Source organism: Geotrypetes seraphini, chromosome 7 (genome assembly GCF_902459505.1).
Source record: "Geotrypetes seraphini chromosome 7, aGeoSer1.1, whole genome shotgun sequence".
Taxonomy (NCBI): Eukaryota; Metazoa; Chordata; class Amphibia; order Gymnophiona; family Dermophiidae; genus Geotrypetes; species Geotrypetes seraphini.
The window spans coordinates 71,329,900-71,347,213 of record NC_047090.1 but is presented as its reverse complement, the minus strand read 5'-3'; the positions used below and the strand labels follow the sequence as shown (position 1 = coordinate 71,347,213).

Here is a 17,314-nt window from a genome sequence, read left to right as displayed (position 1 = left end):
TATATATATATATATGTCTATATATGTATATATTGTTTTAACAGCCCCCTGATGCAGGCGTATATGCTGAAACATGGCCCGTGTCATGTCTTGCAATAAAGATCTACTTGCTATCCCAATCCTGGATGCCTTTGGTGCTTTTCTTTTTGCTCTCTTGTATTGTGCACGTCTGCTTCCCTCTCCTTTGTTGTTTTCTTGGGACATTAATAGCAAGAAAAGGCCCTATATACATTAATAGCCAGTCAGGTTCCAAGATACACTCAGTGAATATGGATGACAGATTTACATACAATGGAGGTAATGCAGGAAAATTTATCATACAACCTGATTGTCTAGGTATGTTCTAAGGACTGGATTGAGATCTCCTGTTCTAGATCACTGTTTTTCAACCGCCGGTCCGAAGGAAATTTCTGCCGGTCCGCGCAGGGCCGGCAAGATTAAGGTGACCATAGATCCTGTTTTCAGACCCTGTCCCTACCTGTCGCTCAAAAAAAAAGCCTCCTTCCTTCCTTTCCCCGGGTCAGCTGCTATCTTACCGCCCTGCTGCTGCTGCTGCTAAAGCCGACAGGAAGTCTTCTTTCTGACGTCAATTCTGACATCGGAGAGGACGTTCTGGGCCATTTTTCTTGTTATATGAAATATCTTTTCAAGAAATTTCCTGTTAAGAAGACCATCATCCCAATGAACAAGGGATCAGCCCTAGAGGAATCCCATGAGAAGATGGAGGAGCAGCTCCTGAAGCAGGCCTTCTTGTCTGTGGCAGCAGGTATACAAGCAGTTGATGTGAAGGTTATGTCACCAGGGCCTTGTTGTGGTGGTGATTGCTGCGGTTCCCTGAGTCGCTTGAGATGGCCTGCTTGGAGTTTGAGACTATCTATGTTGTGCATGTCTTTATGACTAGGTGCATATTTCATCTAGGTCTATGGCCTTGATAATGGTGGCCCAGAGGTACTTATGTCTTCATTGTGGAGCAGCTAATGTATCCTTCAAGGTTGCCTCAGCAGATTACATTTTTGGGATGTTTGTTCTTCAGAGAGTGCCTGGAGACCTAGAAGAGTCTGACCTGTTAAACTCCAGGATGATCTCTAGAAAGGGATCAGCCTTTTCTGGGGCAGGCAAGGCATATGTTGGAGGTTCAGTCAAGTTTTGGCCTGGCAAGTGCTCACAGGGAGGCTTCTAAGCTTCTAGGAGTATAGCTAAGACAGTCCTTTTGAGACTCAAGGAAATCTGATGATGCTGGACCCTTCAGTGCCACAGTGGCCCACCTTGGTCCCCAGTGAGAGTATGCCAGGTCCCTCTTTGGTGCGGATCAGAGGACAGCTCTCCTATTCAGTTGTGAATGGGCTGGCATCATCTCTGACCAATGGGTTCTGGGTTCTAGAGGTGATCAGCCAAGGTTATGCTCTTGACTTGGCCAATTTTCAGAGAGCTTTATGGTTTTCTCCTGTAGGACTCCCACAAAGAGGAAGTCAATGGCTGACAACTGACAGGCTACAGAATCTTTTCTTGGGTGCTGTGGAGTTGGTCCCTCCCGGTCATAGCTTTGGTGTGTCCAAATGAGTTTCTGATCTCCCTAAGATTGGCAGAGGTTTACCTCCACATTCCCATGAGAGCCAGCCACAAACGTTTCTTCACTTTTGCATTTGGGGAGGTATATTCGTTATCCCAGGACAAGCAGGCAGTATATTCTCACATGTGGATGACGTTACCCACGGAGCCCTGGTTCACGAAAGTTAAAAAAGTGTACTGTCACTTTCAACTTCTTAGAAGTCTTGAGACTGCCCGTACCGCGATGTACTGGTGCCTTCCCGCCAGATGTCAGCTCACTGGACCATCAGTTCTTAGTTTTCCACAGAGCTAAGATGTCGCCTTTTTTATTTTTTAATCATTCCAAATGCTACTAAACTTCAATTTTATGTCTTATCGTTTTTCTCATTTTCTTCAGTTTTTACATTGAATTACCGTACCTCATATTTATTTCACGTTTTTTTCCCTTTGCCATTTTCAGGCCCTCAGACCTTCCCCAGCCTGATTTTAGGCTGGGAGTTTCAAGCTTTTTTTGGCTATGGCTTAACTCGACCCCTGGGACAATTGAGTCCTTTGGTCTCTTGGCAGTTTTTCCCTCAATGCCAAAGTCTTCTAGCAGCTTCAAGAAGGGTACTTGGTGTAACAGGACCATTTCAGTCACTGATCCACACAATTGGGGTTTGCAGTGCCTTGGGTGGACTGTTGCTGCTTAAAATTTGAAAAAAGATCTTTGAAGGCTCAAAGGCTTTAGGAAGAAAAGCTGTTTGGGACATCGGGGACATTGGAAACTTTTACAATGTCTGCCACATCAGACATTGAAAGGCACCAGCCAGCAACAGCATTGACATCAACACCGGAATCAATGCCTTGCTTAATGCATTGCTCGATGTTGGCACCACCATTGGGATCTGCTAATAAACAGGTGCAGTGGTTAAAGCTATAGCCTCAGCACTCTGAGGTTGTGGGTTCAAACCCACGTTGCTCCTTGTGACCCAGGGCAAGTCACTTAATTCCCCCCCATTTCCCCAGGTACATTAAATAGATTGTGAGCCAACCGAGACAGAAAGGGAAAAAAATGCTTGAGTACTTGAATAAATTCATGTAAACCATTCTGAGCTCCCCTGGGAGATCGGCATAGAAAATTAATTGATTAAATAATAAGCATAGCCATACTTCACCTTCATGATGTACTTCAATGTCCCAAGTGTTGACTCTGTCGACGCACACTAAACATTGATGCAAAAAACCATGCTGTCCATCTTTACAGATGGTGTCCCTTCAAAGGCATGCCTCCTTATTGAGGTCATCAATGCCTAAACACTCTGTAGCACCTTCTGTACCAACCACTACGGTACTGGTGCCTTCGATACAGGACATAGATAAGACAACACTGGTTTATTGATGGGCTTTTGAAGTCAAAATGTTTTGACAGATGAGGTAATTCTTTTCATGCACAGTTGTCATCTTATCAAATGGTCATGGTAGGATTTTTTTTTTTTTGGCGCATGGCTCGGCTTAGTTGTCCTCTTATCAAATGGTCATGTCTTATTTTGGTGCTGCTATTGTTGGCTAGGTCTCCTTTTGAGCCCCAGTCAGATTTCCTTGAAATATTATTTTTCTGATTTCCTTATTATTTTATTTAATCATTTATATACCACTTATATCCTAAGTGGTTTATAGTCAGGTACTTTATCATATTTTCCTATCTGTCCCGTTGAGCTCAAACTCTATCTAGTGTACCTGGGGCAATGAGGGGATTAAGTGACTTATCCAGTGTCACAAGGAGCAGGAAGGGATTTGAACCCACAACCTCAGGGTGCTAAGGCTATAGCTCTAACCACTGCGCCACACACTGCCTAGGAGGATTTCAACATTATAAGTGCTTTCCTATAGAGATCCCATTCTTTCTCTGTCATTCATATGGTCTCCTTTTTTCAACTGAAAGTGGTAAATCTATGTCTTGTGACTCAAGTACTTCTCTTCCATCTTTCTGGATGTCTTCCAAAGGAAGATTAAATATTACTTTGTATAAACTGGATATTCACAGGGCAGACACCTGTTATGTAAAGGACACTAATTCATTTGAGGAATCAGATTATTTTTTTGTACTTTTTACTGACCCAGATAAGGGTCATGTGGTTTCTAAATCAGCATGTTGAATCAAGGATGCAATTAAAGCAGTGTACATTCTTAAACAGAAAGTAATGTAATGTAATGTAATTTATTTCTTATATACCGCTACATCCGTTAGGTTCTAAGCGGTTTACAGAAAATATACATTAAGATTAGAAATAAGAAAGGTACTTGAAAAATTCCCTTACTGTCCCGAAGGCTCACAATCTAACTAAAGTACCTGGAGGGTAATAGAGAAGTGAAAAGTAGAGTTAGAGGAAAAATAAAAATAAAATAAACATTTTAACAAGACAGCATTGATCTAAATATTTTGGAAGGTAGAAGAGAGGAGAGAAAGGAATAGAAGCATGATGAAGTGATGAAGTGGAGCAAGTAAGTGTAGGAGAAGCGATTGATGTTTCCAGAAAGGGCTTCTTCAGGGAAGAGACTTGGCCGACAGTCCCAGGATGCCTATGTCTCCTCCCCTGAGATGAAAGTAGTCCTGCAAAGTTTCTGCATTCATTAAATGGGGGCTTAAACGATGGATGACTTGGTTGGAAGTCAGAGCATCTTCTCCAGAGGATATTTATAGTACAGAAACTTAAGTCATTGCTGCATTCATAAGTGAGGCACTATAAGGTTAATATTTGGGCTGGAAGGTAGAGTAACTTTGCCAGGGCTGGTTTGTCAGGAGTTTTGTCTTCCTCCCACCCTGAGAGATAAGCTTTGGTACAGCCAGCTAGGTTGGATTAGTCTATTAGGATGATAAGGAAGGCAATATTTCCTCAATTGATCTCTGATAATTATCTTTCCTTGAGTCCTGTTAGACTAGTTGAAGACCCACTCTGGAAGGATTTTGGGGTATACTTGAATTCTTTGCTTGCCATTGATTTATAGATAGTTTCATGTTTTGCAGAGGTGTTCTGGAGAGTATTTGTATGTTTGTTTCTTTTTTCCCCTTTGGGTATTTAATTTATGAGGGTCATTTCATAAATAATGCGCACTATTTTTAAAAAATTTACATGTTTTATTTTTTTCAAGTATTTCTTTACAATCCATCAATATTGTCTCCCTGCTTTGTAATGACCGAGTCCCAACATCCGGGAAACTTCATTATTCCATCCAAGTCACCGTTTTTGTTAAGTTGCCGAATGTCTTGGGTACTGGCAGAAGAAAGCTCTTCCAGAGATGCAAAACGATATCCATGCATAGGTTGTTTTAACTTTGGAAAAAGTTTGAAGTCTGGTGGACTCATGTCTGGACTGTAGGGAGCATGAGGTAACGCCTCCCGCCGTATTCACATAGTTTTTCAATGACGACATTCCCTATGTGCGGGCGAGCGTTGTCGTGAAGAATGAGTGGCCCAGCCAAGAGCAACTGAGGTTGGGGTTTGTGCATTTTTCTGTGCATTTTTTGCAAAAAATCACGATAATGCACTGCTGTGACACTTCTTCCACATGGAACTTTGTCTGTGATGATGATGCCTTAATGATCATAAGCAAAAATAATCATTTGTTTCTTTTGATTGAGCTCATTGAAATTTTTTTGATCGTGGGGAAGATGGAGCTCTCCATTCGTCATTGAAAAACTACCCGAATACGGCTGGGAGGTGTTACCTCATGCTCTCTACAGTCCAGACATGAGACTACCAGACTTTGACCTTTTTCCAAAGTTGAAACAACCTATGTGTGGACATCATTTTGCATCTCTGGAAGAGCTTTCTTCCGCCAGTACCCGAGCCATTCGGCAACTGAACAAAAACGGTGTCTTGGATGGAACAATGAAGCTTCCCGGACGGTGGGACTCAGTCATTACAAAGCAGGGAGACAATACTGATGGATTGTAAAGAAATACTTGAAAAAATAAAACATGTAAATTAAAAAAAAAAAAAATAGCACGCATTATTTATGAAATGACCCTCATAAATTAAATACCCGAAGGGGAAAAAAGAGTACTTTATAATATTCAGATGGTAGTCCGTCTGGTCCAGGTGCTTTAGCAGATGCCATGGGTTTTATTGCTTGTACAACTTCTTCCATAGTAATTGGAGTTTTCAACAGGGATTGAGTTGTTGTGAGTCAATATGTGGTAGCTCAATAAACTAAAAAGTCTGTTAGGGTTTGGTCAGAGCAGGAATTTCCAGAAGTGCAGAGTGAAATATAGAAAGAGTGAAAGTCCTCTAGAACAGTGTTTTTCAACCTTTTTACACCCGTGGACTGGCAGAAATAAAAGAATTATTTTGTGGATCGGCAAACTTCTAGGACTAAAATTTAAAAACCCCATTTCCGCCCCATCTCCGTGAGCTCGGTCCCCATATCATCTGACCCATCCGCACAAGCCTCAGTTATGATTTTATATTGAATGTATTTTATTAAAGTATAAAAAGAAACAATATTCTGTACAATTGTCATTTTATAAATACAAATAATACAGAGCAAGGATCAACAAAACCCCTGTCTCCCCTCCCCTTCACATATATCCCCTCTACTATCAAGAAAACTGAATAAGCCAAATTATTACAGAATACTTCACAGAAATATCATGCTAACAGAATACTGCAGTCACACATGGCAGGAATAGTGTTAGGGGAGTGCAACTAGGACAACTGCCCCCTAGTCAGAGAGTGCCCTAAGCCAGCTGGAAGCTAAAGAAGCACTGCCTGGGCTTTGCAGTCCCCAGTTATGTCTAACACCAGCTCTAGCAGAATATATATTTCAAATCTTATATATTCTAATCACAAAAGAGAAATAAAATTATTTTTTTCTAACTTTTGTCATCTCTGGTTTCTGCTTTCATCTTCTTTTCACTCTCTTCCTTCTAGCGTCTGTCCTCTCTTGTCTCTTCAGTCCAGCATCTGCCCCTTCCATCCACTGTCTGCCCTCTCCCCCTTCCATATGGTATCTGTCTTCTTTTTATGCCCCTCTCCCCTTTCCATCCAGCCTGTACCCCCCTCTCTTTTTTTTACATGATTCGTTCCAGCTTCACTGCTCTCTTCATTTTTATCTCTCCTAGACCAGATCTAGCATCGTTGTCCCTCTCTGCTTATTTCTCTGCTGACCCCTTCCCATCATCAATCTCTCTACTTTCTCATGCCTGTCTCTCCCCTTCCCCTCCTCTAATCTCCTTGCCAAATGTTTCCTTCCTTTTTTTTCCTTCTCCCTTTCCTCCTCCTCCTGTCCTCCAGGTCCAGTAGCAGCCTTTTTTTCCCTTGTCCAGAAGCTTCCCAGACTCCTTTCCCTCCTCACCTCCCAGCAGCATCTCTCCTTCTCCCTCTCCAGGTCCAATAGCAGCTGTCCCTTTATTTTCCCTTGCCCAGCAGCTTCCCAGCCTCCAACAGTGGCTTTCTCCCCTCCCAGCAGCTCTCCTTACTTGCCAGTGTAGTGATTCAAGAAGGCAGCCTCAGGTCCTTTGTTGGGTAACGCTGCCTCTGAGGAAAGAGGAAGTTGCATCATCAGAGACGGCTGCGACTCAGCAAAAGCCCCAAGGCTGCCTTCGTGAATCGCTGCGCTGGTAAGTAAAGAGAGCTGCAAAGAGGGGAGAAAGCTACTGTTGGAGGCTCTCCGGCCCAGTGAAAATATCTCGTTGATCTTGCCGGCCCTGTGCGGACCGGCAGAAATTTCCTGCGGACTGGCACCGGTCCACGGACCGGCGGTTGAAGAACAGTGCTCTAGAATATCTTTAGTCACGGTATGAATTACGTTCATTTCAGATTTTATATTTGCAATTCAATGTTTTGTTCTATGACCTTTTAAATAAGAAGCCAACAGGTGAATGGATTTATTGGAATCAGCATAATGAATAACAGATTTGTTTAAATGTGGATAAAGAAGCAATGTTACTAAAAATCTCATTATATTGAAATTTAAGCTGTTGTAATTTTTTGAAAGATGTGGCATTAAATTTGTCCTACAACTCCGATTCCAAAGTGTGAATGTCCTTTTCTAGAAGTTCTAGTTGTTGTCTTTGCGCTGGTAGGCAGAAAAGCTGATAGATTCACCACGCAACCATGCTTTGTAGGTTTCCCAAACTATTGAATATGTCGTGACCAAGTTTTGATTGAGAGAAAAAAAGGATTCCGATTCCTGAGTGATGTGTTTTATAAATTTATCATCAAGCAAAAGCTGGTTATTCATTCTGCATACACTTGAAGGGTTCTTAAGGAACCAATTGATAGAACAAGAAATAGCAGCGTGATCTGAATTATCATGTGTATTTGCTGAAAGTAGAGTATTTAATATATCCTTAGAACCTAGAAAATAATATATCCTGGAATAAGTATTGTGTGTCAGAATAAAAAGTGTAGTCTTTTTTTATATTAGGATTTAACACTCTCCAGAGATCTGACCATTCATAAGTCTTCATCAAAGTAGTAAGAGCAGATCTAACTCTTAAGTTTAGCTGGACGACAAGTTGAAGTTCTGGATCATATGGGAAATTGAAATCACCAGCAATAATAGTATGATCCAATAATGTTCGTGCACTAATATGTAGGTCATGGAAAAAGGTAGGATCGTCTGCATTAGATGTGTAAATGTTAATTAAAGTTAATGGTCTTCTATCAATGGTGCCTTCAACATAAGACCATCTATCATTAGGATCATATTTGTGAGAAGAAAGTTGAAAATTAAGTGATTTTCTATTTTTTTTCCCATTAGTGGGTACAGAAAAGCAATGTTTTTTTTTTTTAATATTTAAATGTTTATTGAAAAGAAACTTTCGTATTTAACAGTGCACAGAGGCAACACAATATATGCATTACTACATATAGCAAGGAATATCATATACAATCAACAGTTAGATAATACAATAGGGAAATCAAGATAATATCAGTTCCAATAAGCAAACTTCCACATCACCCAAGTCCCATCTTAATACAAGTTCCCCTGTCATCCACATTCCCCAAATCCCCCCCCAACCCCATTCTTCCGGCAGACAACAAGGCAATGGTCTCTAGAAGGTCCCCTAAAGAGCATCCAATATTTCTTCCAACTTCCTCCAGGTATGAAAATAAGTGGTATAATTATGACATCTCTTCGCTATGGCTATCTCCATCTTTCCCATAGAGAGTAATCGAGTTACCCATGCAGCGTGAGAGGGAGCTTCCACATTTTTCCAATGGTTAGCAAGTAGACATTTCGCTGCTGCTAAGCCCCATCTGAGAAATTTAGTCTGCCAAGAACGGTCCCTGATGTTATATAATCCTAAAAGACAGCTCTGAGGAGATAAAGCAACACATTCCCCCAGACATTCAGACAGTATACTAGTCACAACTTTCCAGAAGGATTGAATGAGCCTACAATCCCACCAGATATGCATAAAAGATCCCCCTTGCTGTCCACATCTCCAACATAGATCAGGCACTCCAGGAGACGTTCCGGTGTGTAATACCACCATGTTAGCACCTTGTATACATTTTCCTGAACCAATGCACAGGAAGAAGCTTTATATGCCTCCCTGCAAATCGTCTCCCAATCTTTATCAGACATCCTTGAGTCTAGGTCCCCCTCCCATTTTGTTCGAAAAGGGTAAGTAGCGGGTGAGTATCCTCTCTTGTAATGATAGATCACCGACAGAGGTTTAGGAACCTTCTGCAGCAACAACCAAAGATTTTCCAAAGGTTCCTTATCTAGCTGTAACCCAGAACCCCAACCTTGTGCTAAAATTAAATGTCGAATTTGTAAGTATGCAAAACAGTCCCCATCTGGTAAATCATAATGTTGTTGAAGTATAGGGAATGGAATGGGCCCATCCTTTCCAATGAGATCACAAAACACTCTTAGTCCCTTTTGAAATCAACGGTGAAAGACCCTATTATCTCGGCCTGCTGGAAACAGAGGTTCATGTTGTATCCCTGCCAGTGATGAAACCTGAGCCCCGTCTCCCATCTGCTTACGCGTTTGACTCCATAATCGTGCCAAATGTTGCACAAAAGGGTTAGACATGCTCTGGACCCACGTACGCTGCGCCCCAGATGACCACATCTTGAATTTCAAAGGTTCCATGTCACTATAATTCCTTTCTATTTGTACCCCACTTTTATACTCCCCTACTTCCCATTCTAGCACCATTTTCAACTGCGCCGCTTGATAATACCACACCAGATTAGGCAACCCCCTGCCCCCCACCTCCCTAGGGGCCCACAACAAGGATTGGGATAGTCTTGGGGATTTACGATGCCAAATAAAACTACGAATTTCCCTGCCCAATCTCCTCAAGTCTCCTAAAGGGACTGGTATTGGCAAAGTCTGAAAAAGGAACAACAACCTGGGAAGTACATTCATTTTTATGATCGCAATCCTGCCCCACCATGATATCCACAGCCCATGCCAACGTTGCAAGTCAGCTCGGATAGTTCGATAAATAGGCAAGTAATTCTTGTCATATATTCTCTGGAGGTCCGAAGGAATATAAATTCCCAGGTATCTAATCCCTTGCTCCGCCCATCTAAAGGGGAAAAATATCCCGCAAATTATCCACCTCCTGCCGTGTCAGCGTCAAATTCAAGATCTCCGTCTTTGTTAAATTTATTTTAAATCCGGAAACCTTCCCATAAGTATCAAATATCTGTAGTATATGAGGTATAGAAAGCTCAGATTGTCCCACATATAGAAGGATGTCATCTGCAAACATCGCTATTCGGTGTTCTATCCCCCCACTGACTACCCCAACCAACGATGCATGATGTCTAATAGCTAACGCGAGTGGTTCAAGGGACACCGCAAACAATAAAGGAGAAAAGGGGCATCCCTGCCGAGTTCCCCTGTAGATGGAGAAGAAATAAGTGTACGATTGATTAATCCGTAGGCATGCCCTCGGTTCCACATATAGAGCCCGAACCCATTCTCCAAACTTCCCCCCAGACCCATCCTATCCATCACATCCCATAAAAACCCCCAAAGAACCCGATCAAATGCTTTCTCAGCATCGACCGAGATCAAGACTGCCCTATCTCGGCTCTCACCCACTTCCCATAGTAAATTAAGAGTTCGTCTGATGTTATCGCTCACCTGTCTCCTCTGTATAAACCCCGCTTGATCTTGATGAATCAGGGTGGGTAATACCTTCCCCAGACGCTGAGCTAAAACCTTGGCCAATATTTTTGCATCTAAATTTAGCAAAGATATGGGTCGATAAGATCCACAGAGTAAAGGATCCCGTCCCGGTTTGGGCAGTTTCACCACCCCTGCTTCCCCCATCGTAGGCGGAAACCTACCTCCCCCGGAGATTCCATTAGCTACTCTAGCCAGAAGGGGCCCCAAGTGCACTGAGAATTGTTTATAATATCGGCTAGTATACCTGTCCAACCCTGGAGATTTACCATTCTTCAACCCGCCAATCACCCCTAGAATCTCAGAAAGTTGTATCGGCTCTCTTAAATATTCCTGATCCGATTCTGATAACACTGGTATCTGCAGCGAGTCCAAAAATCCAGTCTGCGCTCCCTCCTCCATGGGCCCCGGACGCCCGTATAGTTCCGAATAAAAAATTTTGAATTCCTTTTGAATAGTGGAGTCCGTGACGTGTAATTCCCCCCCTACTTCTCTTGTAATTCGTGTAATAGTATTCCGAGCTTGTTTAATCCGTATATATCTAGCAAATTGTGCACTAGCTTTATTACTATGTTCATAGATATTAAGTCGGAATCTCTCTCGCATACGTTCCGTTTCTTCCACTTGAAGTTGATATAATTCATCCCTTACTCTTTGTAATTGAATCAATGATCGGGTGTCCCTCCTATTCTGATGTTGCATTTCCAACTGAGTCAAACGAGTTCTTAATTGAAGAAAGGCTCGGGCTCTCTGTTTTTTAAATCTAGCCCCCCATTTAATAAATTTGCCCCGGACAACCGCTTTAAGAGCGTCTCACAATATAGCATCAGATACTTCCCCAGTATCATTCAAAGTTAGATAGTCTCCGATAAGATGGTACAGAAAAGCAATGTTGTATGCAACCACCAGCTAGTTTCTGCGCTTCTATCAGACTCAGATGTGATTCTTGAATGAAACAAATATCAGTATTAAAATGTTTGAAGTAATGTAGAATTTTCTTCCTTTTTATAGTACTTGCTATGCCCTTAACATTAAGAGAAAACATATGTATTTTCATCATTTCTGAATATTATCACAGGAACAGTCTTTAGAATCAACCTGAGAGTAGAGAAATGATGCAGCATACAGCATCGTTAGTAAGGGAACAAAAATGCAGAAATTGAAGAAATTCATGCTTATAAAACCAAACTCCAACTGAAAAAGAAACTGGAGATGGGGGTCACTTGCAGACAAGATAAGCCTTTTAGTGTCTCATCAGCTCAGAATATTGTAAAGAATACTTGAATCAGCCATATTGAGCAGTGAGAGAATGTTAAAAAGATGATGTTATCAGGTCATTTCACCAACATTATCGTCCAGAAATTTTTGTAAATCAGCAGGATTGCCTTAAGTTTTTTGTGGTTTTGCAGTATGTAACTCACATCCTAGCTGGATAAAATAAGCCATATTGGGCACCAATACTTTTAATCTGAGATTGCATTGAGAGAAAAGATTTCCTTTTGTGAGCAGTGGTTTTTGATAAATCTGGAACAAACAATATTTTCTTGCCTTCAGTAAGTATGGATGGTTTTGATTTAGTTGTTTGCCGAGCTAAATATATGGGTTCTGATGGGGGATTTATCAGGTTTGATCCTGTTCAGCTTTTGAGATCCTGAAGTATCAGAACCCCTGGATTATACATATCCTTTCTCCTAGATTCAGCTGTTTTTATCATTGCTATACTGATTTTCTTTTTTGTGTTTCCAGGTGGATGATGAAGACTTACAAGATGAACCCTTGCAGATCACAGTTCTTGATCATGATACCTACAGTGCTAATGATGCCATTGGCAAAGTGTACATTGATATTGATCCTTTATTGTATAGTGAGGCAGCTACTGTTATCTCTGGATGGTTTCCAATCTATGATACAATACATGGTGAGCTTTATTTTATATATTCTATAAACTTCAAGAATTGTATTTTTTTTCTTTAATTGAAATATTTTCTCTGGTTTGTTTTAAATCTACGTAGCAGCTTCATCTCATGCCCCCTAGTGCTACAAGCGATTCACATCTACTCTTTCCACTCCACTCATTATTTTATAGACCTCTATCATATCACCCCTGAGCTGTCTCTTCTCCAAGCTGAAGAGCTTTAGCCTTTCCTCATAGGGAAGTTGTCACATCCCTTTTATCATTTTCTTTGCCCTTCTCTGTACCTTTTCTAATTCCACTATATCTTTTTTGAGATACGGCAATCAGAATTGCACACAGTATTCGAGGTGTGGCTGTACTATAGAGCGATAAAAGGGCATTATAACATTTTCATCTTTGTTTTCCATTCCTTTCCTGATAATTCTTAAAATTCTATTTGCTTTTTTAGCTGCCACTTCTGCCATACATTTAGTTAAAGTATCCTCAACAGTAACACCTAGATCCTTTTCCTGGGCAGTGACTCCTAACATATAGCCTTGCATCACGTAGCTATAATTTGGGTTCCTCTTTCCCACATGCATCACTTTGCACTTGCTCACATTAAATGTCATCTGCCCTTTTGATGCCCAGTCTCACAAGGTCCTCTTGCAGTTTTACAACTTTGACCAACTATGTATTATTTATTTATCTCACTAGTTATTTCCATCTGTAGATCAAAGATAAATATGTTAAAAAGTAGAGGTACAACCATCAAACGAAAAATCTCACCAAATAATGAAAATATCTATTTGTGAAATGTGAGTGCTTAGTATAAAATAACCACCAAGCAAGCAGCGATTTAATTAATACATCATCACCCCAGCCAACCTAACCAACCCTGAGGTTGGAGAAACTCATGAACTCTATAAAAAAAAATATATATATCAGCTTTGTAAAAAGAAAAGAGTCAACTTATCTTTATATGGATGATGTAGATGGTAGAAATAATAAACATCTGCAAAAGTTCTTTAATAGCAGTGGCTGGTCAATGTTGTTGCTGAACTTGACTTGTAATCCCCAGTGTAAAAGTGCTCAAAATCAAAATAAACAAAACACGGTCTTCCTTTCCTTAAATAAATAAACACGATCACGTGTTTAACTATAAAGCCTCTTCAGAAGGAAAGAACTTCTCCTAAAAAGCAACACATTTCAAATATTTTTTTTTTTTAAATAACAAATCCCAAATCAATTAATAAAGAAAATATTTAATGGCAGTTACTAGACAGGAGAAACTACAGGGCTCACTAACGCCGAAATTCCAGCTGATGCAGTGGATTGTATCACATGATACACAGATGAGTTCAATTTGTACTTTTAAAAGGAGAAACGATTCAGCCAACTCACAAAATAGTCCATTCCACTTCCTTGTTGAGACCCCGGGGTACATCACATCTATTGATATATTGTAAAAATATGTCAAGATCACTGATATACCCATTCCAAATGAAAAATATGTCATCTATAAAACACTTCCAAAATTGAATATTTTTACCATATTCAGAATTGTAAATATATCGCTCTTCAAAATCTGACATATGAAGACATGCTATTAAGGACGCTACTGTCGCCTCCATGACCACACCTTTCTTTTGAACAAAAAATCGATTGTCAAAAACAAAATAATTGTTCTCGATAAATCATGACATTGCCATTAAAAATTCCAATTTATTCCCCACCATAGATGATCTTGTTAAATAAAATTCAATTAATCTAATAGCATCAGATTGAGGGATGCTAGTGTTTAGGGAGGTGACATCCAGTGTTACCAGGCAAAAGATTATTCTGGGCAGTGATAGAGGATTCCAATGACATTAATTGTTGCTTAAAATCATTCGAAACCCTCACATAAGATCTAATGGAATGAACAGCCTGCTGGAGATGGAAATCTATAAATTGAGACAAAGGCTCAAAAAGGGAGTATTAACGGTCAAAAATCGGGCGACCAGAAGGGTTGCTCAATGTTTTATGAATTTTGGGGAGAAATTGTATGTAAGGAATACTGGGATTCTTTTTGAAATAAATAGATATTTTTTAGATGAAATAATCCCAGAATGCTGTGCTTCAATCAATAGCCTATTCACTTGTTGGAATTCCCCCGTCGGGTCTTCCCCATACTCTACAATAAGTCTGAATATCACTTAACTGATGTCAGCCCTCCTGGAGATAGGCAGCCCTATCCTGGATTTCCACCCCACCTCCCTTGTCAGCTCGCATAATCATTATTGTATTGTCTTGCATAAGATTTTTAAGAGCAGCTGACTTCATGAGATTATGTTGCGTTATATGTTCACTTTCCAAATGTTCTAGATCCCGAAGAACCATTCTTTCAAAAGCCCCAATCATAGAATCTATGGGACCTGGGGGAGACCACAAGGAAGGGACATGGTGAGTGGCTGTAAAAGATTCTGTTGTATCTTCCAATTGAATTTCATCAGGGTTATCAAAATAAAGCTTCAGTTTCAACGATCTGAAAAACTTCTGTAAATGTGCTTGAGTGTTATAAGAGCATACCGTGCCGTCGGGACAAAAGAGAGCCCTAACTGCAATAATGATTCCTCTGAGAAGCTCAAAGATCTAGAAGACAGATTGAAGACAATATTCAATGATTCCTGGCCATGGCTTTCCGATTTTTGGTTTTGTTTTGTTTTGGACTACAGGTGCTGAACACTTGCTCCTTCCCCCACTGGTAACCATAAAAAAGACTCGGAGACCAGAGGAATTATTCCTTCCACTGGAGGAGTCTATTGTACCTACTTCATCAATAGAGGATTCACTTGACGTGTTAATAAATGCTATTCGTTAATTTTTATAATTGCCTCTATTTCTTCTGGTCTTTCTGTTCTTGTCCATCTAAGGAACACATATCTCTTGGTGTAACCTGCCTCATCCCTCCAATATTTGACGATCTTCTGCCTCCTAATTTCTTGCTTATAAAGATCCATCTGTTTTTGATGGTCTTGAAGATGTTTATTAAATTCCTCTGCATTCTCTGTAAGTTTTAATTCATCTAATCATTTGGTCATATCATTTTGAAGATCTTCAATAATCTCACTGAGTGCATCAACAATGAGAAGCATGAGGTCTAGGGAGCACTGGGAGATTACAGTGTTCCATTTTTCAACATAAGCTGTGTTATTAAAGAATCTGGGTTCCTTTATTAGTCGCAAGCCCCGCGGAATTGTCTGAATATGGTAATAGTCCAAAAGGGTCATAGAATGTAACTCTTCCCTAATTAAAGTTTTATTAAGTTTTGTCAAACTGTTCCAATCTGTTAATGGCTTTGTCCTCCGATGATATAAAAAGTCTCGTGCCACTCATCAGCTGTGAAATTTGGTCAGCCGTGAGCCCTGATTTGGAGTCCCAGCCAATAGCGACCATACCTCCTCAAATTTCCAATGTAGAAAACAACCCAAAAAGATAGGAGTATACAAAAAATTTATTTTTGGGTTGTTTTCTAAAAAGCAGAGGTCCCAGCACAGACCCTTGGGGAACCCCACTATTTACCTTTCTCCACTGAGAATATTGACCATTTAAACCCATTCTCTGTTTTTTTTCAGCCAGTTCTCAATCCATAAAAGGACATTACCTCCTATCCCATGATTTTCTAATTTCCTCAGAAGTCTTTCATAAGGTACTTTGTCAAATGCCTTTTGAAAATCCAAATACACAATATCAACCGGTTCACCTTTATCCACATGTTCAATTACCCCTTCAAAGATATGCAAAAGATTGGTGAGGCAAATTTCCCTTGACTAAAACCATGTTGACTTTCTCTCATTAATCCATGCTTACGTATATGTTCTTCATTTTGTTCTTTATAATAGTCTCTCCCGTTTTGCCTAACACCGTCAGACTTACTGATCTATAATTAATTTCTCAGGTCACCTCTGGAACCCTTTTTAAAAATCAGTGTCACGTTGGCCACTCTCTAGTCTTCTGTACTATGCTGATTTTTAATGAAAAATTACAAATTGCTAACAATAGCTCTGGAAGTTTCAATTCTATCAGTACTCTGGGATGTATACCATCCAGTCCAGGCGATTTGCTACTGTTCAATTTGTCAAGTTGATCCATTACATCATCCAGTGTTAAAGAGATTTGTATGAGTTTTTCTTATTCATCAGAATTGAATACAATTTCTAGCACTGGTAACTCCCCCACATCTTCCTCAGTGAAGACCAAAGGAAAGAATTCATTTAATCTCTCTGCTATGGCCTTGTCTTCCTTGAGAGCCTCTTTTATCCCTCGGTCATCTAGCAGTTCAACTGATTCTCTTCCCGACTTCTTGCTTTTAATTTAAAAAAAAAAAAGTTTTTATTGTGTGTTTTTGCTTCCAGCGCAATCTTCTTTTCAAGATATCTCTTTGCCTTCCTTATTAGCTCCTCGGTGTAGCAGGTAGGCTTTTCTGTCCTACCCTAGACCTTGCCATTGCTTTGGTATGTCACATTTAGTATGGATTCCGGAAGGGATGACAGAATGGAAGATCAGGTTCTTACCTTTGGTAATCTTCTTTCTGTTAGTACCTTATGAAATCCATATGGCCTGCCCTTTACCTACTCTGTTTCCTAGTATCACCTGCATATTTCTGCCTCAGATGTTTCTCCTTTCAGGCCTCAGGATCTTCCAGCCAGCAGACAAGCTCTGAGGGGATTCATTCTGACAGACATGTCCC

At 40.4% G+C, this 17,314-nt stretch overlaps 1 protein-coding gene across 12 annotated transcripts in view; it reads left to right on the top strand.

Moving 5' to 3' along the window:
• Positions 1-17,314, top strand: part of C2CD5 (C2 calcium dependent domain containing 5) — a 377,832-nt gene that overhangs the window by 50,233 nt on the left and 310,285 nt on the right. For all 12 annotated transcript variants that reach the window (XM_033951251.1, XM_033951262.1, XM_033951260.1 and 9 more), the window contains one exon: positions 12,435-12,606. In XM_033951251.1, coding sequence (XP_033807142.1) covers positions 12,435-12,606 — 172 coding nt within the window. The remainder of the gene's footprint in view (positions 1-12,434; positions 12,607-17,314) is intronic.